Raw genomic sequence first — 23,950 nt, forward strand, 5'->3', positions numbered from 1 at the left:
AAGGTATGTTTCGGCTCGTTTCATAACTGGTCTTGCTGTTATTTAAATTTCCTCTGCTGAAATGCTTTCTGCCTTCACATGTACTTTATCTTTCAGCTCACATTGCATTCTTCCCACAACATATAATACTTACCTTTAATTCCTTATCAGCAGAATAAGATTTCCTGAGGATTAATGTCAAGGGGGGCTGATATACGATCAGAAAGTAATAAGCAATAGCTGAGATCAAGCCAAAGTTGAAATTTATGACACCATTTTGGAACTGCAGACATTAGCGTCTCCCAACACCTGCATCTCTCATTTTCAACCACTAGATGGTGTAAAAAATGTTTCTTTAAAAAACAAAAAACTGCCAAAGAATCATCCAAGTGCCATAAAACTAAAGCACCAATTTAGAGGGTTAAGAAGCATTTGTTCAAATCCTTCAGCTTAAGAGGTTGTGGATTATATTTTACTGTGTTTATATTCTTAACAAACCCCTTCTCTGGCTGGTAACAGTCAGTTAGACCTTGAACAGTAGAGGCAGATTATTCCCTAGTGTTTTACTTTCCAAAGTTCCTGAATTCAATGCTGACTAGAGACCTTACTTTGCTGAAATAGCTGCAGTCAACAGCCAAAGGCGTGTTGAATTTTCATCAACTTTCTTTAGGGCAAATTCTGAACATAAAACATAGATCGGGAGCAGCTACAACTGATCAAAACCAAGGTGTAAACTTTTTCAGCAGGGGGCCGGTCCACTGTCCCTCAGACATTGTGGGGGGCCAGACTATATTTTGGAGAAAAAAATGAACAAATTCCTATGCCCCACAAATAACCCAGAGATCCATTTTAAATAAAAGCACACATTCTACTCATGTAAAAACACCAGGCAGGCCCCACAAATAACCCAGAGTTGCATTTTGAATAAAAGGACACATTCTACTGAAGTAAAAACACACTGGTTCCCAGACTGTCCGCAGGCTGGATTTACAAAGCGATTGGGCCGGATCTGGCCCCCGGGCCTTAGTTTGCCTACTCATGGTGTAGAAGATGATAGATAGATAGATAGATAGATAGATAGATAGATAGATAGATAGATGATAGATAGATAGATAGATGATAGATAGATAGATAGATAGATAGATAGATAGATAGATAGATAGACAGATGATAGATAGATGATACATAGGTAGGTAGGTAGGTAGGTAGGTAGGTAGGTAGGTAGGTAGATTAATCAAGATACTATATAGGATTGAAGGGAAAGAGAAGGCATGTTTGCTCCACCTTGTGTTTCTTTGCAAAGTGGAATGCTTTCAGTTCTGGGTCAAATGAACCACAAATTTGACTGGTGAAAATCAAGATGCGATTCCTTGTAGGAATGTTTAAAGAGCTGTAGCTGTTTAACATGTTAGTTAACACACTTAAGAGAAAAGTACAGTAAGACAGTGCTATAAAATAAAAGTGTAAGGCTGCAATAGTGCACCCTTTCTTGGGAATAAGCTCTGTTGGAATACAATGGGCCTTACTTCCAGAAAAGCATGGACAGGATTGCAGAGCATGGCCACATACCTGGAAGCTAGCTACTGCATTTAACAAAGCAAAAAGAGTGGCTTAGATATGCCAGGTCTGGATTTTGGGGAGCTAAATTCCTGCTGTGCCAAGGACTTAGAAGGTGGGCCTGGGAAAGAACCAGTTCCCCATCTGTAAAATGGGAATAAGGATGACCTAACTCTCATAGTGTTCTGAGGGCAGCTGTGAAACAGAGATATTGTAAATCATTATTATTAAGTTATTTTGTTACATCAATAACAAAGCAGAAGAGGTACACTTAGTTCTAATGAAACACATCTATTTAATTAGAGATACTTTGCACTTTACAGGCGTGGGAAAGGCATGGCAGGGTTGCCACTTTTGTTCTGGCAAAATACAGGGCAGGGCAGTTGGGAGGCATTTATTATTATTATTATCTGGTGCTGAAGTGACTTCAAAGCAATCTATTACAATATACTGCAGCCTATCACAATGGCCCCTCTGGAATTTATCTGTCTGTCTGTCTCTCTCACACACATACACACAAATTTGTAAATCTGTCTGTACTTGGCTACCCAGAACTTAAATACATGACCTTTCACACACCCTTTCAAAAATATACATTTGGAGAGGTTCCCTAACCTGGGGTGGGAGAGAGAGAGACGACATGAAATACAGGACAAAACTGTATCAATACAGGACGTAACATTTTACATTGAAATACGGGACAACCCTGTATTATACAGGAAGAGGTGGCAACCCTAGCAAGAGTATGCCATGAACACTGGCTTGCCAACTCTACAGACAGCAAGGATGGGGTTCAAGAAGCAATTGCTCAAAGTATTGCCAGGTATCCAGGCCACAGCCGTGGTTCATTGTCAGGGTTGCCCCTCTAGTTTCTGCAGAGCAAGAACTGAACATTTTCTGGAAAGGGGGCCTGCTCATTTGTGGAGGAATTGAGGGGGGAAACGAGTCTTAAGTGAGACTAACAACATAATTCCGTACACGGCTCAAAAATAAAGTCCTGTTGTGTTTGCAACTTAGAGGCGCTGTTACAGTGATCTACTTTCCAGAATAGTTCAATGTTGTAAGAATGAAATATTAGTCAGTTGCATACTGACGTTAATTCTGCCTCCTTCAGTAAATGCAAAGGGGAAATTGCACTTTTGCAGAGTGATTAACAGAAAAGAGAGGGAGGGGAAGCAATGTTGGGAAAGTCAACTGAATCTGTAAACACACACACACAGCCGCTGGTTACTGCTGAGGCCAAAAACTGTGATATGAAAACAATTCCAAAAATTCCGAGTTCAGCACGTGCAAGAACTGCCAAGGAAGAGGATGTAACGTGTACGCACACAGGAGTTGACAAAGCTAACTTTTACATGCAATTAAGTGCATTGTCTCCGAGGGAAGCAGAGATAAACATGCTTTAAAGACAATTCCTGTTGCACAATACCACTTCAGATGTGATTACATTCCATTGACAAAATAATTAATGGGCAAGGAACTTCTGACGGAACGTGAAGGATGTAAAGGAAATGCCAATTTCCTGACACCCTTGAAGGCCACACACTTTCTTTCTTTTTTCTTTACTTCAGCTATCTCCTCGTACCTATCTATTCTCGGTAGGATACAGTACCTTGCTGAGAATGTAGATAGCGTCTCCACGTTTGAATGTCAGCTCATCAGGAACATCACCGGTACAGTCCCACATACCTTGATAGAAATTAGCATAATCGGTTTTTTTACTGCCTGGGGAAGGAAGAGGTGAATACATTAGATTTGTCAGCATATGTGATCTGGGGTTTTGTTATCAAGGTTACGAATACACCACCGCTCAAAAAAAAACACCAAAGATCGACCGAGAAACATTTTCCAACTTTCTTTTCTGTCGTAGGAAACCCCCCCCCCCTTCGTCCTGTAAGTGCTATAGCAAGGATGAAAAACAAGTTCCATTTCTTGCAGTCGTCAAACATGTAGTCACATTTATTTATCTTTTTTTTTTAAAAAAAAAAAACAAGTTATTGCCATGGAGTTGCACATCACAGATCTGCTACTTTATTTCACGCAAGCAACTATGTGTTTTCCCATAGAATAAGGGTAAGATGGCTGCTGACATTAAGAAAACCTATGACAACAGGGCAAACCAAGCACTTTGCAGCTCTCCATGTCTTTCTCCTGAAAAAGACAAACTTCCCCTCTGAAAACTTCTCCCTTTTCTGAGGGCTAAAGCTGAAATATTGTCACGTCGGTAGAGCTAACCTTGCTGAAGTTGCATTTTAAAAAAATATTTGTGTCAGCACCAGCTTAGGACATTAAGTTCCGGCTAAATATGCAACACACACTACAGCCGTAAACTCATCCTTCTAAGAACATAAGCACAATGAATGTGCTGTGTTCAAACTGCCATACAGACCATTAACTGATTGATTATTTTAGCACTGTTTGCTCTGTAATGCCACCATAACACAGTAATAAATGCTTTGTCATATGCTTGCCATACAGAGAAGCACTTACTGGAGCACAGAAATTCCATGCGGTTGAAATACTTGGGAAGCTTCTGTGAACACAGGAAGCTATTTCCTGTTTGCGATTCTGTAAGAAGCGCATCGGCCGAGTTTAACACAGCAAGAATGCAAGAAGCCCCGATGAGGCAAGCGGGGAACATTATGCTCACAAGACCCACAACAGATGCGAGTGTGCTAATAATCTGCATCTTTCAATTCAGAGATAAGCACTCCAGATTTAATCAGATTAAGGGAACGCTGTCTTCATTTTGTTACAGATGCAACAAAACTGCCATACTGAGAATCACGAAAGCGATCCAGCGACACTTTCACGGTATTAGAACTCAAAAATCATTATTTATATCCCTCCACATACAATCGTGTATAATTAATGGTTATCACATCTGTAAAAAAAAAAAAAAAAGCCTCGCCAAATTTAAGCTGCGCACTGCATTTCAGAAAACAGGGAGGTTTTCTAATCATGACGGTGATCTACATTTAATCCCCTCCAGTATTAAGATGTCATAATAATATCTTCCAATGCTACATTCAGCTCAGCTCATGGAAAGTCATAGGCAGATGTTTCCCTGATCTGCATTCGACTCGAGGCAGCATTTCCATTTTCATCACGTGGCCTGAATTCTAAACAGAACCGGCTTAACTTCTGTTGTAAAACGCTAGAGGGCACTCGGGGCGGCAGTCTGCACAGTGAGTGGGATTGTGCATGCACCACTTATTTTTAGCCATTTCTTTTTTTCTCCGCCCCCCACCCCCATAAGCAATTTGCTTGTTCTGTGTTAAATACCTATATCATATTTCATTAGGATATTTTAATAGCTTATAAATGTAGGGGGGGGGGGAGAAATCTGATTTGTGGAATGTAGTTCCTATTCCCCGCCTCGCCAAAATTGTAAAATAAGAGTCTTAAAAATAAGGTGGTTGGGCTTGATAACGCCTGCATTTATTATCTTGCATTTAATCATTCCCAACAGGGTTCTAGAGCTGCTGCAATATGCCGTTGCTTTCCACACAAAATGTCTCACAGCGATGCACGCTTGCAAAAGCGTACGTACAAATTAACATCAAAAAGATAAAAACAACGCCAGTAACTAAAAATACTCAACCTAAAATATTTTAAGAAGGGAGAATCCTATCCTACTATAATAAGGTGAACACCAATACAGATAAGGGTATATCTGTATTGATAGATAATGAACAAGGGGTTTGATATCGAGATCAGTATCAACTAGTTCTTATCTGAAATCAGAATACAGAATCATAGAGCTACCCTGAGGGTCATCCAGTCCAACTAAATGTAAACTTGGCTCCATGAATGTAACAATATTATTAACTGCAGCTTTATCATTTTGAAATTTTTATTATTTTAAATTTGTTCTGCCCTTTATCATGATTTAAGGTGATTTTGGATACAGCCGTCAAATGCTTAATAATGATTTTTTAAAAAATCTTTTTTATCTTCAACATCGTACCCTTCTGTACAGAGATTGCAAGGCATTTACCTATTAAGAATGTAAAAAAATTGCTCTCAGTAAATTGAATTCTGACAGAGAGTTAGAATTCAGTGCCAAAACCGGAGACCAAAGCTGCTGTACAGTTATTTGGATTGTAGCCTTAACATTAACAGGATTTGACAGTGAAAACCTATGCTTGTCTACTCAAGAGGGCCAGAGTTCAGTGAGAATTACTCCCAGAGAAGTGTGTACAGGATCACAACCTTAGATATGAAAATAAGGTATGTGAAGAAACAACTTTTCCCCGCGTGCCTATCTAAAAGCCACATTTGTGCATGAGGGGACTGTAGACCAAGTAAGGTATTGCTTGTGATCAACACATGATGCCTGCTTGTTCAAGCCACACCGGTATACAAATAGAAAACTCTCTATATATTATTGTTGGAAGGTGGGGGGAGTTTTAATGTGAAAAACATCTTACATTCTTAAGTAAGGTTAGAACAAGTTCATGTCATGTGATCCGTAGTAAGGCCGAAATATTCTTTGCCAATTCACGACCCTACGTAACAAACAAACTTCTAGCATTACAAATTTAACCGTCCAGAGAGGATCAGAGGTCACTGCCGTACTAAAGTGTTAGTACCATTGCTTGAAATGAATTTCACGTCAGGGAATAATTATTATGGTGTTTTATTTCAAGGATATTGTATGAAACATACTTATATTTATAGGTTCGCTCATAAAAATTTAAGACCATGCTAACAAAGAAAAACAGTAATATTTCACGATGGGGGCAGGTCACTTTTTCAGCACAGAGACTGCTGGAAACATGAACTACGCTGTCTATTATTTATGTGCAATAGCCGTCATTTGCATAGAATTTGCATGACTGTCAGGGCACAGCTGTTGCAGAAACTGCCACTCTGGGACAATTGTACAATTTCTGACGTGGGAGTTAAAAGCTCTGAGGATGCTTTGTAAGTTACAATCACTTTGGAAAGATTAAAGTTTCAACTCCTTAAAGACTTAGCAAGTGGGGGGGGGGAATGTTTTGCCCCCATATATACACAAAGAGACTTGTGAGGAAGAGCTCAAAGCATTGTGGAGGGTAGTTGGTGAGGAAAAGGCAAGGGGAGTTCATGACCAAAGTTAATAAAATTATGTATAGTGAGGAGGGAGGGGAGAAAACTTTTTCATCCTCTCTCAAAGCTAGAGCAGAACCTGAAGCCAGAAAATGAAATGAACAGCAGGTTTAGGACAGGCAACAGAATGTCATCACTCGGACATCACACTAAACTGTAGTTTAGCATGAAAAGAATGAAGCATGGCATATGCTGGTCTCACGTGCTCCTCTGCTGTGCCTACAAGATGTTCACTACCGATTTAGATTAACCCTAGTTTGTTGTGTTGCCTGAACCTGACAAATGGTGCTTAATCTTAACTATGGTCTGTTAAAACAAGTTAACTTCAAACCATGGTTTATGAAGGTAGCTTGTCTAATCAAACAATAACTTAACATTAACCACGGCTTTTGGTGTTTGGAAAATAAGATGAACTGACGCTTACAGGACAGCTTGCTTGGGCGAAGCATTATCTAGACCTATTTCAATCTGGGTAACACCACAGGAAGACTATCGCTTTTATGCCCTGTTGCTGGAAGCTACTGTGGGAAACAAGACCCTGGATTAGGCTTTGATCTGATCCAGCAGGGCTTTCTAATGTGAGCAAAGAAAAGGTAATTTGGCCACATGTTGCAAGAAATATGTGCTAATCCCATCCTTTCCCACTGTCAAATCCCTTTGGACTGTTCCCAGTGCTATAGTTCACGTCAACAAAACCCAAATGTAAAGAAGAAATCCTAAAAGGTTCTCAAAATAATCCAGCTGCAAGGAATAGATTGCATTCAAGTTTGGGCCTACTACGCATGCCAGCACCTTTAATATTCTTCAACTTTGCGGGTTCTAGAAACAAACTTTTAACTTGAGAACTTGAGAGCTTTATCAGGATTCATTTGAACAAACATCCTGAACGTTGCATACAGAGCCTAGAAGTTAAGAGGCAATTGTGGTATGGCAGTTTCCCAGCATAGCCTTCATGAGAAAGGGATCGCATTGTATTATTAAAGTGATTTGTGTTCAAAGTTTACTAAGGATCTAAGCCCTAGGAGTCCAGGCATCTGACCATTGGGCCCATCCAACTCAATATTGTCTACACAACTCAATATCGTCCACCCTGATTGGTAGCAGCTCTGAAGGGTTTCAGGGAGGAGTCTTTCCCAGCCCAACTTGAAGATGCACCTTTACGAGGGAGTAAGCCCTGTCGAACTTGTTGTGACTTCCTTATGAGTAAACATGTATAGGAGAGGCTACAGTTTTAGAAAAGATTCTGGCACTCACTTTCTAATGGCTGAGAAACGGGGCTGGCCTACATCGCATTAATTTGGGAACGTGTCTGTTTACTGGAAAGCTTCCGTGATCCCGTTGCCAAGGTTACACTGAGAATTATGATTTTTTTTAATGCTTGTTTTGTAGTGGTCCACTCTGACAGCAACATCTGATGACTCACCCCCTTGTTTCCTGTGCACGGCAAACCCAAACCCAAACTGTCTACAACAACCTGCTCAGATAGCTTCCTGTGAGAGGCCGGAAATCAGGCCTGCTTCCTCTCCACACACTATATGAGGAAGGGCACAGTCAAGACGCTTCCTGAACACACTCCTCGTCCACCCTTTCTGTGACAGCAGTGGAAGAATGATGTGGAGCAAATATGACGAGAAAGATAACCCTAGGGCTCATTCCTTTGTAGGGCCCAGCTGCAACCCTGAGCCACTTGCTCAGCTGGTGTCTGGGGCGTAAAGAACTGTCCTGATAAGGGACAAGCTCTGGTTTTCGAAGTTAAAAACAACACTGAGCTCAAAGTGGCAAGAGAGTGAGCTCCCAAAGTAGAGGTTAAGTTGATTTTTAAGAGCGGCAAAGAAGGCTGCTCCTAACCCAAAGGCTTCATTTGCCGTGTCCAGTCCCCACCCTGCTCTCCCGAATGTAGTGCTAATTTGCACGGGGCAAGTTGCCAAGGCACAGCGGAGAGAGGCCATTCTTCACGGCACTTCATGTCCTTTTCTGATTATTTTATGCTGCCGTCACTTTTCCATTCTGCTGTCACCGAGCACCGGCATTTCTTAGCCCAGTTCATTTGCTTTCTGTGGTATAATCATATGCAATGAAGATATGCATGGCCAACATTTAAACAGGCTGCAGATCAATTAGTGGTCTTAAGTTTATCTGATTTTTATCAAAGAAGACAGAGCTGTGGGTCGATTGTCAGAGCCTGTGTCAAGACGACCTTTTCAGAGACGTCTACATTGCTGGTCCCCTGGGCAACTTGTTGTCCCCTGTTAGTCTCTGAATGACAGAAGTCTGTTCTGCTCAAGCACAAAGTATACACAGATGTCTATATTACATTCTTATAGGTTTGACAGGAACTGCATGTTGTATCTATAAACTGTCCTTTAGCAGTGACACTTCCTCAATGATGATAAGCTAATTTATGCAGCTAAATCTCCTTTGTGAAGAAATGAAAGCTAATTGAGTCATTACAAAGTAATTCAGGAAGGAATACCTTGTATAAATTGGCTTACTTTATAAATCCTTCTCAAGCGATTTTCATGCATCCTAAATGGTGCTATTCAGATTCCGCCGCCCCCCACCTTTCTCCTGCCATAAGAAATCAGTTAAACTTTCAGAAACTTCAAGGCTTTTTATCTGTGCCAAGGGCTGGGATGGGCGAGAGGCAAACGCCGGAAAGTAAACGTAAAGCAATGGAGGCAAAACACAGGCTGGGAATCCAAAAGGTACCTGAAGGATTGCTAAGGTTCTCTTGGCTCGGTTTCCTTGACTCTTCAGCCTTCACTGGCACTTTGGCCGGTGCTTCTTCTTCTTCTGCAGACACAAGCAATACGTTGAACAAACATGTTAGTCTACAGGAATTATAGCCCACGACAGTTTAGAAAATACAGAGTGTGGCTGAGGCGGCGTAAATTTTGCCTGTCAAGGAGGCCACAAAGTCAGCACACACAGCAGGGTTGAAATACGGTCAAGCACTTGGATGTCCCTCTTAAAAACAAACACCCCAGTTTTGAACTAGAAATATAACTCGAGTGGCTTTAGATCCAATCCTTGTCCTATGAAGGAAAGAGAAGGCGCCTTGAAGCGTCATTATCGCTGGTTGGCTTCTCTAGTTCCAACGCTGACACAGGTTTTTGATGTAATGAAGTTCCCCACAAGGCGATACTTCTCACATCGTTTTCACAACGCCACCATATTGCCATTAAGTTCGCCTTCATACAGTGAAAGCTAGTAGCATATCAAGGCCAAGTCATTTTCCCACCAGAAGCAGAGCTCACATAGCACCCTCTGCACTGAGGGAAAACCAATTCAGTGGACCAATTCAGACACTCATTCCTGACCCTTCTCTATTCCCCACACTGCCACGGCCCCATTGTGCTCCCTGAAGGAGGTTGCTTTAGCCTGCTATATGGCAGGGCCTATCCCGCATCAAGGAGACAGGCTTGAAAATCACAGTTCTCCCTGATAAAATCTAAGGTATCACCAGAAGCAACAAGGTTCACCACATAAAGAGTATGCAATTAAGTCAACATGAGCTAACATTTTCATTTCAAGAGGGAAAGCCTAAAAGCTTAATGGGTTCTAAGCAAACAAAAAACAAAGCAAAAGCGGTTGAAACTAATTTACTCTTTTTTGTGCCACTGATTCATACATTCTCAAAGCAATTTAGATGCTGCTAAACTATGGCCACATCCACACCATTTTAAGCATTTTATTCTATTTAACACGGCCCGATTGATTAAACATAACCACAGCAGAAATCCTAGAACTCAGAAAACAAAGCAGCAAGTATTCTGACCAAATAATAATAATAATAATAATAATAATAATAATAATAATAATAATAATAATTTATTATTTCTACGCCGCCCATCTGGCTGGGTCTCCCCAGCCACTCTGGGCAGCTTCCAACAGGTTAAAAATACATTAAAACATCAGTTATTAAAAACTTCCCTAAACATGGCTGCATCTTTACACCAAGCCTGAAACTCAATAAGGAAGGAGCCAACCATACCTTTAGGATGGTTTTAGCCAATGTGGTCCTCAGATGATGTTGTTGGACTCCAGCTCCCATCAGCCACAGCCAATATGGCCAATGCTTAAGGAAGAAGGAAGTGGTAGTCCAACAAAATATGGGGACACCGTGGCTGCTCTTGCATAAGCCTCAGCCTGGGATGCCAGGAGCAGTGTGCACACACCACACACATACCTAATGCTTCAGGGGTAAGAAGACCCCATCGTTCAGAAGTACCCCAATTACTTCAGATCACAAGGTTGCTTTAACTATCACTACAACCTCTGCACCCAGATTCATTTTGTTGAACCCTACGTACCCAACCACAGCTACCGAACACTGTCTCATGACACAACCCTACTCCTGGATTGACAGAGGATTAAAAAAAAAAAGTAAATTGGGTGACAGCATGTTGTTGACTTCTCATTTCAAACTGATGAATAGAGATTTTTAGCAGCCATGAGACCACTCATCTATTTAGACATGTTTCACACTTGTCAAATGCACGCAAGGCAGAGTACCAGTTCATAATACCTGCTCCACAACACCCCACGAAGAAGAAGAAGAAGAAGAAGAAGAAGAAGAAGAAGAAGAAGAAGAAGAGGAGGAGGAGGAGGAGGAGGAGGAGGAAGAGGAGTTTGGATTTGATATCCCGCTTTATCACTACCCGAAGGAGTCTCAAAGCAGCTAACATTCTCTTTTCCCTTCTTCCCCCACAACAAACACTCTGTGAGCTGAGTGGAGCTGAGAGACTTCAAAGAAGTGTGACCAGCCCAAGGTCACCCAGCAGCTGCATTTGGTGGAGCGGAGACATAAACCCGGTTCCCCAGATTACGAATCTACCGCTCTTAACCACTACACCACACTGGCTCTCAAGAGGCTGTTTATGTGCTGCTTACCCACAGAAAGTAGCAATTGTAGTTTGGATGTTAAGGGCACAGTTTACTCAACATAGCAGCTTTGTAGATCTCAATTCCACTATCCAACGTAGACAGATTTTATGTTGGAACAAGACTCCACAAGAAAGCCGGAATGGGTAGATTTGTTATGGAAACCATATTTAGACTGACATAGCACATTCAAGGTTCAGCTGGGGCCAATATGTTGTCCTGGGATTTGGAAATAAACCCATTTGCAATTGCCGTTCGGCCACAAAGCTCACTGGGTGGCCAAGGGCAAGCGAACAACTAGATAAGGATTTTGTACAGATAAAATGACATCATCACTTCATACAAGGGAAAGTGCCAGGGAAATGCCGAAGAGTGGATACAGTTTCCTGTTACCACACATTTTAGAAGGCTAAGTAGGAACACAAAGACAAGAAAAGAAATGTCTTTCTATATACTGTTAGGGGCACCAGGAGGCACTCTCATCCTATGGCTTACATCCAAGGAACAAACATGCCCTGTTAGTTATCTCTCCTTTCCACTGGGTATCACTGCTCCTAATTATGTTACACTGCATAAGCATCTGTTAATATGCAGCACACTGGAGGGAAAAAGCTTTTGCTAATAAACCCTATAAAACTATTCTACTGCGGTATCAAGGCCAACAGTTCTCACCAGCTTTAAGTTTCTCCAAAATTGGAGAGGGTAAAAACTTTTCCAATATTTGAATTTAACTAAGGAGACTAGTCTTTCAAAAATGCTGATCTAGCCCTCTCCTCCACTGCCCCAATTCACCCTAAATAATAATAATAATAATAATAATAATAATAATAATAATAATAATTTATTATTTATTATTTATACCCCGCCCATCTGGCTGAGTTTCCCCAGCCACTCTGGGCGGCTTCCAATCGAGTGTTAAAAACAATACAGCAGTAAATATTAAAAATAGGGCTGCCTTCAGATATCTTTTAAAGATAAGATAGCTACTTATTTCCTTCACATCTGAAGGGAGGGCGTTCCACAGGGCGGGCGCCACTACCGAGAAGGCCCTCTATCTGGTTCCCTGTAACCTCACTTCTCACAGTGAGGGAACCGTCAGAAGGTCCTCGGAGCTGGACCTCATTGTCCGGGCTGGACGAGAGGATTGGAGACGCTCCTTCAGGTATACTGGGCCAAGGCCATTTAGGGCTTTAAAGGTCAGCACCAACACTTTGAATTGTGCCTGGAAATGTACTGGGACCCAATGCAGATCTCTCAGGACCGGTGTTATGTGGTCCTGGCGGCCACTCCCAGTCACCGGTCTAGCTCCCGCATTCTGGATTAATTGCAGTTTCTGGGTCACCTTCAAAGGTAGCCCCACGTAGAGCACATTGCAGTAGTCCAAGCGGGAGATAACTAGAGCATGCACCACTCTGGCACGACAGTCCGCGGGCAGGTAGGGTCTCAGCCTGCGTACCAGCAACTTTTAAACAAATTAGTGCAGATTTCTCAGGTGTTAGATTCCAACTCGCCTCGCCCCTGCCAGAATGCTCAAAAATCAGGGATGATATGAGCTCAACATCCTGTAGGGGTCCCTCTCCCTGACATAGATGGTGATTTTCAGTTCAACACAAGGAACTGTAGATGACTACATAAAGGACAATGGGTCTCTTCCTATTTTATGAGAAAAATTATATGATCTAAATTTTGATAGAGGCTAGCAGATCATGGACTATGTTGCTTTTTTCATCAGATGCATGAATCCCATCTTCCTGGGTACAGTACTGTAGTTATAAACAGGGGAGCAAAACTACCATGAAAGACAAGTAGAAATATCTTATGACTATGGATGGGAAAAGAATTTGTTTGGTCCGCTTTCTGCAATAGACTAAACCCAATCTGATACTCCAGAATTTGCTTGCAGATTGGAATGTAGCTCCCAGCTGGATTGCAGACTTTTCCAGATTTTGCAATGCATTTTTGGCAGACCAAACAGGTATTTTATTTATTTAGTGCATAAACTGTATATACCACTTGGCTGTAGAAAAGAACTCAGAGTGGTATACAAGATGCATATTTTACTGGTGAATGTGCTGAGAAGCATCTATTTCATGCAAAAAGTGTGCACAAAATGCATATAATGGGACTGAATGACTGGAATGCTATGAATACAGTTAACTAAAATAAAAAGCAAAAATCATATCAGGTAGTTGTTGTTTTGTTAATGTCCCAAGTTAGCTTTCTAGAGCGTACTTCTGTCACGAGATCAGTTATGCCCAAGATAAAGATGTATTTGAAGTAAGCAATTCAGTTTAGATTCCCGTCAAAAGCTCTAGGATTCATTACTAAGATACCTCCATTAGCCCTTATTAATAACACGGCTAATCACAAACAAGCACTGTATTGTGCTACGCTAGCTAAGAGACACCATGTCATTGCACAATATTAATTAATACCTTAGATAACAACAGTTTGTGGGTTAATATATTCTACTCAATACTTTTAGCAACAGTAAACACAAACAGCTGAGCTATGCAGTAAAATCCATCAAGCAACGCAGATGGTTATAAGGTTTTCATTATGTGGTTTCCATAGCAATCATCTTGCAAATCTGGAAGATCCTAGCAAATAAGCAGCTTGTATTTACATGCCTTTCAGCTGCACTGTGGAAGTCTTCAACACATAGAGTTGCTATTCCGATAGCATTAGAAGGGTCATTGGGATAAATTTTGATCAGCCACTACTACTGCAAATTCTTAAGACAATTTCCCTTTGTAAGAAAAATGCATTGGTCAATAATTTCATGCCTGTAGTGTATAAGGGTGCATTTTTATTTGAAAGCTCAGTGTCATCTCAGCCACTTTAAGAAGTACTCATTTTTTTGTTTCAAAACTGATCATACTAGAGAAGGGAGAGCCTTCTCGGGAGTGGCACCCTAGCTTTGTAATTCCCTCCACTCTGAGATACAGCTGGCACAGATGTTGCTGAGTTAAAGATCTGGTCATTTGTCCAGATTCTGCTTTGCTGGAGCTCTGGGTAGTGCCTGAAAACAGAAGCGTGACCAAGACTGCCTCTCTCGTGTCCTCATTGAACAAACTGTTTGCATGGGCAACACTTCCAAGAGCTAACTGCAAAGACTTCTGGGGGTGGGTGGGGGAGAGCAGACAGGTGCTACCTTGGTAAATAAGTACAAAACCTTCTGAATTACATGAAAGGTGATACAGCAGGACACACCTAAATCTATTTTATGTCAGGTCCAATGCAACAGCAGCTATTTCATAGCTGCAGTTAAAAATATTGTGCTTGTTTACTCTCAAGTTGTAATTTTCTGGATGGCTGTTATGACAAAAGGCTATTGGAAAAGTGCTTTTGCTCGTCCTGTAAAAGAGTTGTAGAGGATATTATCCTCACTGTATCAGTAGCTTTTTACAAAAAAATCAAGTGTATTTAGGATAAAAGGATAAAATACTACAGATAAAAGCAAAAAACAGAATATTTAAAGCAATGAATAATGCAATGTAACTAAAATGCTCATCCAATAACATAATAATGAGGAGGAGTCCAACTCACCCCACTAAAAGATCAGTACCACCATAGAGGCCATTTTAGTTAGCCAAGGCCTAAATGAATAGAAATCTCTTAGTCTAGTGCCTAAACCCCAGCCTGTTTTCCTCAGGAGAGCATTCCACATTGTTCACTACATCAATTTTTACAAAGATCCTCATAACAAATATTTCTCACACCTACTGAGTTTCTGTAATTTTTGCTATTTGACCATGAAAACTATGTTGCTTTGCAATTATACCTCATTTGCATTGGCAGGCAGTTTATGAAGGACTAAATTTGTGGTTCGAATCCCAATGCTCTTGATGTTATGTTATGGCTAAACAAATACAAACTATCGCCCACAAGAAAGCCAGAGTCTCCTCATTCTTCCCTAATTTCCAAGGTAATAAAATACTTCCTCAATATTTCAGACATTGATTTCCCCTCTAAGGAAAGTTAAATTACATATATAAATATGTAACATTAAACCGCCATTTAGAATTAAGTTTCATTGCCACTCTTGTTTTGTGGATAAATTAACAAAAATTTAATCCTGTTAGTGTAAATAGATTTGAGAGTCCACTTAGTTACGTGTGTGTATATATATGTATATATATATATATATATATCAAACACATAAGCATCTACACAACATTTGTTTGATGTGTTCCGATTTAAGTGGGATTATTTCTAGGCTTGCATACTCTAACTGTTCAGAAACCAATGGTTTTATTTTGTGTACCTAAGTAAAAGGGACATTAAATTTTATCATCTTGTTTTAAAAAGGCCCTGAACGTGTTAGAGTTATAAATCTAGACACACACACACACTTATGGTTCTCTGTCTCTTTCATTTCCAAGGGGTAAAGAGGACGAGTGTGTGGCAAAATGTAGGAGGCTCAGGAAACACTAAACTTCAGAGTGACTGCCACAGCTCTCTGTGGGTGGCCAGAGATCTGCAACATTTCCATGGACAACTTAGACCATCAGCAGGCATGGTTAGTCTCAACTCCTGCTGGCTTCGCAGGGTGGCACATCTTTTGAAAAAGCAATCAGCGGGGCTTAGAATAAAGCATTTCCTGGCACTTCCTGAAATGATTTCCCCCTGTAAGACAGTAATTTGGTCCAACATAAGGAAAGCAGAGTTAATTAAACAAAGTCAAGAATAAGGTGACTGCTGAGAGAGGTCAGATGGGGTGGGTGGGTTGGATTAAAATAAGAAAAAAAATAAAGAAGAGGAAACCTGCCATGTAGTAATTATTTACCCATGAAACAGCTTTAGGTAAAATGCCTTTGTTCAGTTCTTCTATGTTGTACACACTTGAAGAAAGAAAGCACCCATAAAATTAAGTCAAAGCAAACACCTGTTCTTTGAGCACACTTCCCCTCTCCTCGTTTAATGCAAAAAAAATTGGAGAAGCAAATTCATGAAAAATGAAATTAGTCTTGACCTTACTACTTTCAGAAGACATCTCAGCATTTGCAGCAGCTTTTAAGAAATCTTGTAGAACTCATTATTTTATGCTGAACATCTCAGAGTTAAAGTGAACACTCATGTGAAAAATGTGAACTAAGCCGAAGAAAAAACAAATTGAAGTCCCTTTGGTTCCGATGATACAGAGAGGGAAGCACCATTTTTGAACTTCCTTATTAAAATCAAAAGTAAAATCATGTTAATAGCTTATAGTGAGCTCATGCCAAACAATTACAGTGGTACCTTGGTTTACAAACTTAATCCATTCTTAAACCAAAGCATTCTTAAACCAAGGCATGCGTTCCTATAGCAGCGGGGGACTCAATTTACAAATGAAACACACTCAACATGTTCTGCTTCCAAGGCAAAGTTCACAAACCAAAACACCTACTTCTGGGTTTGCAACATTCTTAATCCAAGTTGTTCATAAACTAAGCTGTTCTTAAACCAAGGTACCAGTGTAGTCTGTAGCAGTCTGTTGCAGCAAGCAACAAATTCTTGTGGCACCTTAAAGTCTGAACTAATTTATTGTGGCATTAGTCTAAAGCAGAAGGAAGAAGATGTACGCCCACACAAAATGGAAAACAGTTGCCTCTGTTATTGTTGGTGTGGACAACAAAATACATTCTGAGGCAAACAAGGACGTTAGAAGAGAGAATATATACTTATTGAAGCATACTGACAATTGAAAAGACCTGAGGCAACAGGTCTTTGCCTCGACTCTTTTTGAGCATCCTTATCAACACCTTCTGCTAGAGACAGACCAGCAAGACTGAGCTGAATAAAGAATGGCTCCTGTCTGAGTTCTAGAAAGACCACACATGGAAACAGATCAAGCCACAAAGAACTGGAGGTACCACAAGTAACACCGGGGACTCTCAGCTAGGTAAAGGTAAAGGTAAAGGTACCCCTGCCCGTACGGGCCAGTCTTGACAGACTCTAGGGTTGTGCGCCCATCTCACTCAAGAGGCCAGGGGCCAGCGCTGTCCGGAGACACTTCCGGGTCACGTGGCCAGCGTGACATCGCTGCTCTGGCGAGCCAGAGCCGCACACGGAAACGCCGTTTACCTTCCCGCTAGTAAGCGGTCCCTATTTATCTACTTGCACCCGGGAGTGCTTTCGAACTGCTAGGTTGGCAGGCGCTGGGACCGAACAACGGGAGCGCACCCCGCCGCGGGGATTCGAACTGCCGACCTTTCGATCGGCAAGCCCTAGGCACTGAGGCTTTTACCCACAGCGCCACCCGCGTCCCGCAACTCTCAGCTAACATGCACACAAATCCTAATCTAAACACTTCCTAAATCAATAGGGACCATAAACGCTTAACTTCAGAGGGCTGTGGAACTGCCTGAATGGCAAAAGGCAATTAAGCAGATCTCTGAATCATTGTTAAAAGAAGTTCCAAAATGCCTGCATGTAATGGCCGATTCTAGTACTATGGATACTTTCAGACACTTTTTTAAAGCACACGATGCTTAGCTGTAGTACAGGTTGGGTTTCGATTTGACCTTTATAATGCCCTCTTGAGATAACTCCCTCTAACTTATTAGCTTCATCAGCTAAAGGTCATGAACACAGGGGTGATTATATGCACACAATTATAAGGGAGAATGTGGCGTAACAGCTTGTAACGAAACCTTAAAAGCAAAGTTCTTTTTACGCATTATGGAGATTTAAACAGAATTTTTCACAGGAATAAATAACATCACGGACAACCAAATCTCCACCAGGACCTACTTGGTCAAAGACTTGCACAGGCTTTGCTCACTTCAGATTGTGGCGATAATAGATAAGAGTGGTCATTCCACAAGGTGAACACACACAACATTTTCCTAAGCAGATTTCCTAAGCGCTTAGTGTGTTTGAGCAATGTTTTGTTCTTGCTGATATTTCCCACTTAGGTCAGTTATCTGAGTTGCAAATACACTGAGCAACCAAAAAGTCATTTTCATACATGCTTGGTCGGTCTCCGGCTGCAAACACGCTTTACATTTAAAGCACATCCCATCAAGAAAAACAAAGAATCATGGGTACTGTAGCATGTTAGGGGTGTTGGGAGTTGTAGCTCTGTAAACCAGAGTTCCCAGATTGTTTTGGGGGGGGGGGTTTGCAATAAAATAAAATAAAATAGCTCAGCCAAGAAGCTGCCTTATTCATATATTGCATTAGAGAAAATTTCAGTTCTGCCATCCAATCTGAACAGAGGTTCCTGTATCGTGATTTCACCTTTATAGATTCCATTACAGGGTCAGTATTCAGAGAACTGCGAAAACTAATTCTGCAAGTCTAAAGGGAGCTCTTGCACTCGTTTCCTTCCAACTGCAGCTCTGTCTCCTGTAGTCAATGCCACATGGCAAATCGCTCTGGAAGCTGACGCAACACTCTCAAGCAGTTTGTGACATGGCATAGAGATGGGCAATTCAGTCTTGTTGTTTTAACACTCATTGATCCAGTGCAAACACCTTTGGTGAGCCTAAGCAGGTCTTTGGATACTAGCCCAGGATATGCAAGCACAGCGTAGTCATTCTCCTTCTTGCTTCCTAGAATGCCTCCAGCTCATATTCCATATACCATTGGCTCCCGGTGCTTGGCATTTCAGCCAAATCTATATGGCATGATCAAAACTGGCAGCCGCAATTGCTGGATGCGCTGCCAAGCATTCCTTCTTGGGACTCAGTCCATTCACAAATCAGAAATGCAAACAGCATACGGTCATATATGTGCCAAGCCTCTGCATTTGTTAGGCTCATGGCGAGAGGAACCATTGATTTTTCATACAGATAGATGAATTCCCTACTGGATGCCTGCCAAACCGCAAACTATAAAGAGTCCGCCATCTCAGTAATGTTTTGCCTCAACTTTAAACTAACTTTGGCCCAACTTCTCAAACATCTGTTTCCCTTGATGCCTGGCATTTGCAATCCACACTCCTAATGTGTAGACGAAGCGACTGCAAATGTGGACTTCTGTGTGCACTTTGCGGCAAGGCAGAGTGTATAAATAAATGAGAAGGTTCTGTGGGTGGTGGGACTCCACACACACACACACACACACACACACACACACACACACTGCAGCCCTTGTACCTGCAAGTAATCAGTGTGTTGGCACAAACAGATTGGCACCTGTCCAAAATGGCTTACCATTTAAAATAGCGGACATCAAGCAGGTGGAAACCGTAAGGCAAAAGGAGGAACAAAATGGCTCTTATTAATTTTAACTGCTCCTCTCACAAACAGCTACTCCCAAAGATTTATGACCAGCGATTTTTCACATGTTTAGAATCACCTGGGTCAAGCCCATATGTTTCGATTTTTTAAAGTGTTTTGAAACCCTGACAGAAGACAGCATTCTACCTTGGACCTGCAAAGAACACAAGAACACTGGAAGTCAAAACCCCTTTTAACTGAAATGCATTCTACAGGTTCAAAACAAAAGGGCATGAATCCAATGGATCCATAAAGAAACAAGGCGTATATAAAATGTAGTTCAAATGTTAGGGTTAACTCCTGACCTCTGGGTGTCATTCACACATGGCAACACAAAGCAAAGCACAACAAGTTCTGCTTGACTATGGACTGAAAACTAAATTATTCACCCCTGTGTCTCCACATCATACCCTATACTCAGATTTGCAGCAATTTAGAAATGTTTGCTCACCAAGTAATTCAACAGATTTACATTACGAACTATAAGCTTCATGCTAAAATATAGCTAAGAATGACAAGGGCAAATAGTTTTCATCAATATATGGCCAAGCACGCCCCCATGCACACGCACACACACACACAAAAGCCTGCAATAAAAAGTTGCCCTACTTTAAGAACAATTTGTCATACACAATATTCTGTGCCTTAAGCATAATATTAGCAGAAACTAATCATGTCATGTGACATCTCCCACACACATCTATCGGGAGGGAGGGATCTTGATTTAAGAGTCATTCATGGAAACTAAATATCTCTAATTGTGACAAATGTGACGGCAACATAGATTGCATCAGAATGAGCCACTGTACCTCCTACTTTGTGAATAATTTGTGTGTTTAGAACACTGGATTTTGTTTCCTGTTCTTTGGGTAGATTCATTTCTGAATTCAGGGGAGAGAGAAACCCAAAGCAAGTTGTTTCAGTGTGACTTACTACAGTAAAGGAAACACAATGCAGCTTTTTGGAATGGTTCCACAGGAAAGGTCTGGTTCCCAGATGTTTCTCTCCTAGCCGCTTTAGCCATTTTAAGTAACTAATGTTTATGCATTCCCTGCACAGACAGCACAGGGACAAGAGATTCAACCAGAGAGATCATTTGCCATACTTTCATTCAGTGTCAATATAATTAGACACCGCTGCCGTTTTCTGCCTGCTTGAAATTGGCATCACCACGTCCTACAAATTAGCTTGCCCCCCCCTGCCCGGTTTGTACTAAAAAAGTCCAGTTTATAAACTAGCTAAAGGTTGACTCAACAAAAGCAAGAAGTAAGAATACATCATCGACAGCAAAAGAGCTGCTGGCCAGCACTCGACAATAATTTCAGTCTAAATTCTTCTGCAACCCAGTCTTGTGATCCCCATCTGAACCCACATACTAAGAACATATGCTTGCACTATACCATCCCAGTTGTGGAGGCAAGACACATATCCACAGAAAAGGGGTATCTTTTCTTTCTCTTACAGCACAAGTTCAGGTATCTGCCAAGTGGTTCCTGCCACTTTAAAACATGCAACTCTTTGTGGTGGAGCAAAAATTGCACTGCTGTGTTATTAGGTAGCGGCTATTCCCCTTCAGACTATTTCCAGCACTTGAAAAGCCATTAGCTTAATCTAACCCTTTTTGTGTTTACTGTCCCCTAGAAAGGCACTTAGCAATTTCCTTCCCAGCGGATCCCTTAAGCTGCCTCCCCTTCACAGACATACAAAAGGAAAAAAACCTGAAGCAGAGAGCTTCTAAAATATCAGGTGTACATTCTCATTCCTCCCTGCATGCATACTGAAAGACATGGCAAGTGGTGATGCCACGATCTGCAGAGAGCTAAACGACAGAAGTGGACTGTGGTGGTTTTAAGGCTTCGGGTATGGCAGTGTTGAGTATGCTAATCTAGATGGGCCCATGGTCTGATTCAGTACAGAACAGGATCCTATCTTAATCATTTGTTGATTTTATGCACCACCCTTCCTCCCTATGGACCCCAGGGCTTAGTATTATGGATTCGGGAACACTCTGTGGGGCTAGCTTTTTTGGCGGTAGCTTTGTTCAAGGTGCTCTTTCATGTGCCTCCTGTCACTCAAATTTGTCACCTCCTGTCCTCCAGTGTTTTGTTTAGGTAAGGTGCTAACTGTACCCATGCAATAGATCCCTGATGTGGGTTTTCTCATTGGTTTAATAAAGCAAGAGTGGGGAAATTTTTTGGCTCCATGGGCCACATCATGAGCAGGATTGGCCTCACAGGCCAAATCTGACAGGTCAGCAGGGTTGCCAAAATCCCCTCTGCAGCTTTGCAAAGGAAGGCTGGTTCAAAGAGCATTTTGCTCGGTTTCTCCTTTAAATGGGTGAGCAGCAGCACTGGTGCACCCCACCCACTTAAAGGAAAAGAGATTAAATTCTGCTGCCTAGGCTGTGCAGTCCTGTTCCCTGCTTGGAACAGGGTGGCACATACTATACATGATTTAACCCTGCCTTCCTCTTATTCCATGACAGCTAAGCTTACTCAGGAGTATTCAGTGAGGTAGTATGTCAAAGGCTTTTCAGAAATCTAAGCGCATGCCAAGTTAATTGCCTCTATCTATGTGCTTGCTGGCACTCTCAAGGAACTCTAAAAAGTTTATGAGACATGACTTGCCCTTGCAAAAGCCATGCTGGTTCTGCTTGGGCAAGACTTGTTCTTCTACATGCTTGGTAATTCTGTCTTTGAACAATGCTTTCCACCAGTTTCAACAAAAATATATTGCTTGGTCTTTGTTTTAATTTTTTTTAAGTCTGATATTCTGGAGCACTAATGTTCAAGTTTAAGACTGTTTCGTTGCATTGCTTCTTAATCACAAGACAGCTTTGCTTGCATATGGAGAAATATTCTATTTTGGGCACATAGTGTGCCAAAGCTATTCATGAATAAACAAAGTGTTGTTAATGTGTAACATGAAGCCAGCTGTCAAAAATGTAGTCAACAGTGAAAAGGCTTCAATATAAGGAAAATTACTTTTGTCTCTCTAGAATGACAAGATTCTCCAACTTGGGATTCTCCCCCCTCAATAAAACAGCCAACTTCTGTCACACAGCATTCACATCATATTGGTTTTACAAATCTATAGTGTCAAAAATGTTTTCGCGTTGGTCCATTCGAAGCAGTAAAAAGGATGACTGATCAGAACGAGTAATAAGCAATCTTATTTTAATAGGAAGCAAATGTGTGGGAATATGATGCTTGATCGTTTCTCTTTTTTTACGGTTCCTTCAAAAGTTGAACTGCATGCTTATGAAGAAACCTCTCTTTTTATTGTGCAAGGGGATCGCTTTCAAAAATTACAGGAAATAAGTATTACCAAAATGCTTTAAAATGATAAAAAGCTAAATGGTGTTAATTTGAACATTAAAATGCTCGTCTGCAGACAAAAGCTGCTTATGCAGGGGTCTTCCCCCTAACCATTCAGAGGTCATGCAGAATGGCCACGAGTAGCTCACCTTGCTGCTCCTCCCCATAGTGGCGTTGCTCTAGTTTCTGGTTGCTCTAGGAACAACACTGCTTTGGGGAAGGGCTGCTGCAACATCCTCCCACATGGCCTGGGGAGGTCAACTGAGCAGCACATGGCAGCTCCCATGCATCAGTAAAAATGCAAATTGGGAAACCAGAATCCTGAAAAAGTTTCACACAACAACTGTGTATGCAGTGTTAAGTAGCTAGATTCCGTTCTAAAAGGGAAAAGCTTAAAGCTATCCTGCCATGTAAGGAATTGTATTGGAAAAGCAATATGATCCTTGTTCTGGATATTAATAATTGGGGTGGGGTGGGGGATAACAAGCCACTATTACTCAGCCTAACCCACCTCACAGGGGATGTGGGTGGCACTGTGGTCTAAACCACTGAGCCTCTTGGGCTTGCCGATCAGAAGGTCGGCGGTTCGAATCCCCGCAATGGGGTGAGCTCCCATTGCTGGGTCCCAGCTCCTGCCAACCTAGCAGTTTGAAAGCACTCTAGTGCAAGTAGATAAATAGGTACCACTCCGGCGGGAAGGTAAATGGCGTTTCCGTGCGCTGCTCTAGTTTCAGTGTTCCGTTGCACCAGAAGCGGCTTAGTCGTGCTGGCCACATGATCCAGAAAATCTGTCTGCGGACAAACGCCGGCTCCCTCAGCCTGTAAAGCGAGATGAGCACCACAACCCCAGTGTCATCTGCGACTGGTCTTAACTGTCAGGTGTCCTTTACCTTTACCTTTTTAATCCACCTT

At 41.6% G+C, this 23,950-nt stretch overlaps 1 protein-coding gene across 1 annotated transcript in view; it reads right to left on the bottom strand.

The window, feature by feature from the left end:
• Window positions 1–23,950, bottom strand: part of SKAP2 (src kinase associated phosphoprotein 2) — a 109,519-nt gene that overhangs the window by 13,785 nt on the left and 71,784 nt on the right. The window contains exons 10-11 of the mRNA XM_028750247.2: window positions 9,340–9,423; window positions 3,149–3,261 (exon numbers count right to left, since the gene is read on the bottom strand). Coding sequence (XP_028606080.2) covers window positions 3,149–3,261; window positions 9,340–9,423 — 197 coding nt within the window. The remainder of the gene's footprint in view (window positions 1–3,148; window positions 3,262–9,339; window positions 9,424–23,950) is intronic.

This window comes from Podarcis muralis, chromosome 12, assembly GCF_964188315.1.
Source record: "Podarcis muralis chromosome 12, rPodMur119.hap1.1, whole genome shotgun sequence".
NCBI classification, from domain to species: domain Eukaryota; kingdom Metazoa; phylum Chordata; class Lepidosauria; order Squamata; family Lacertidae; genus Podarcis; species Podarcis muralis.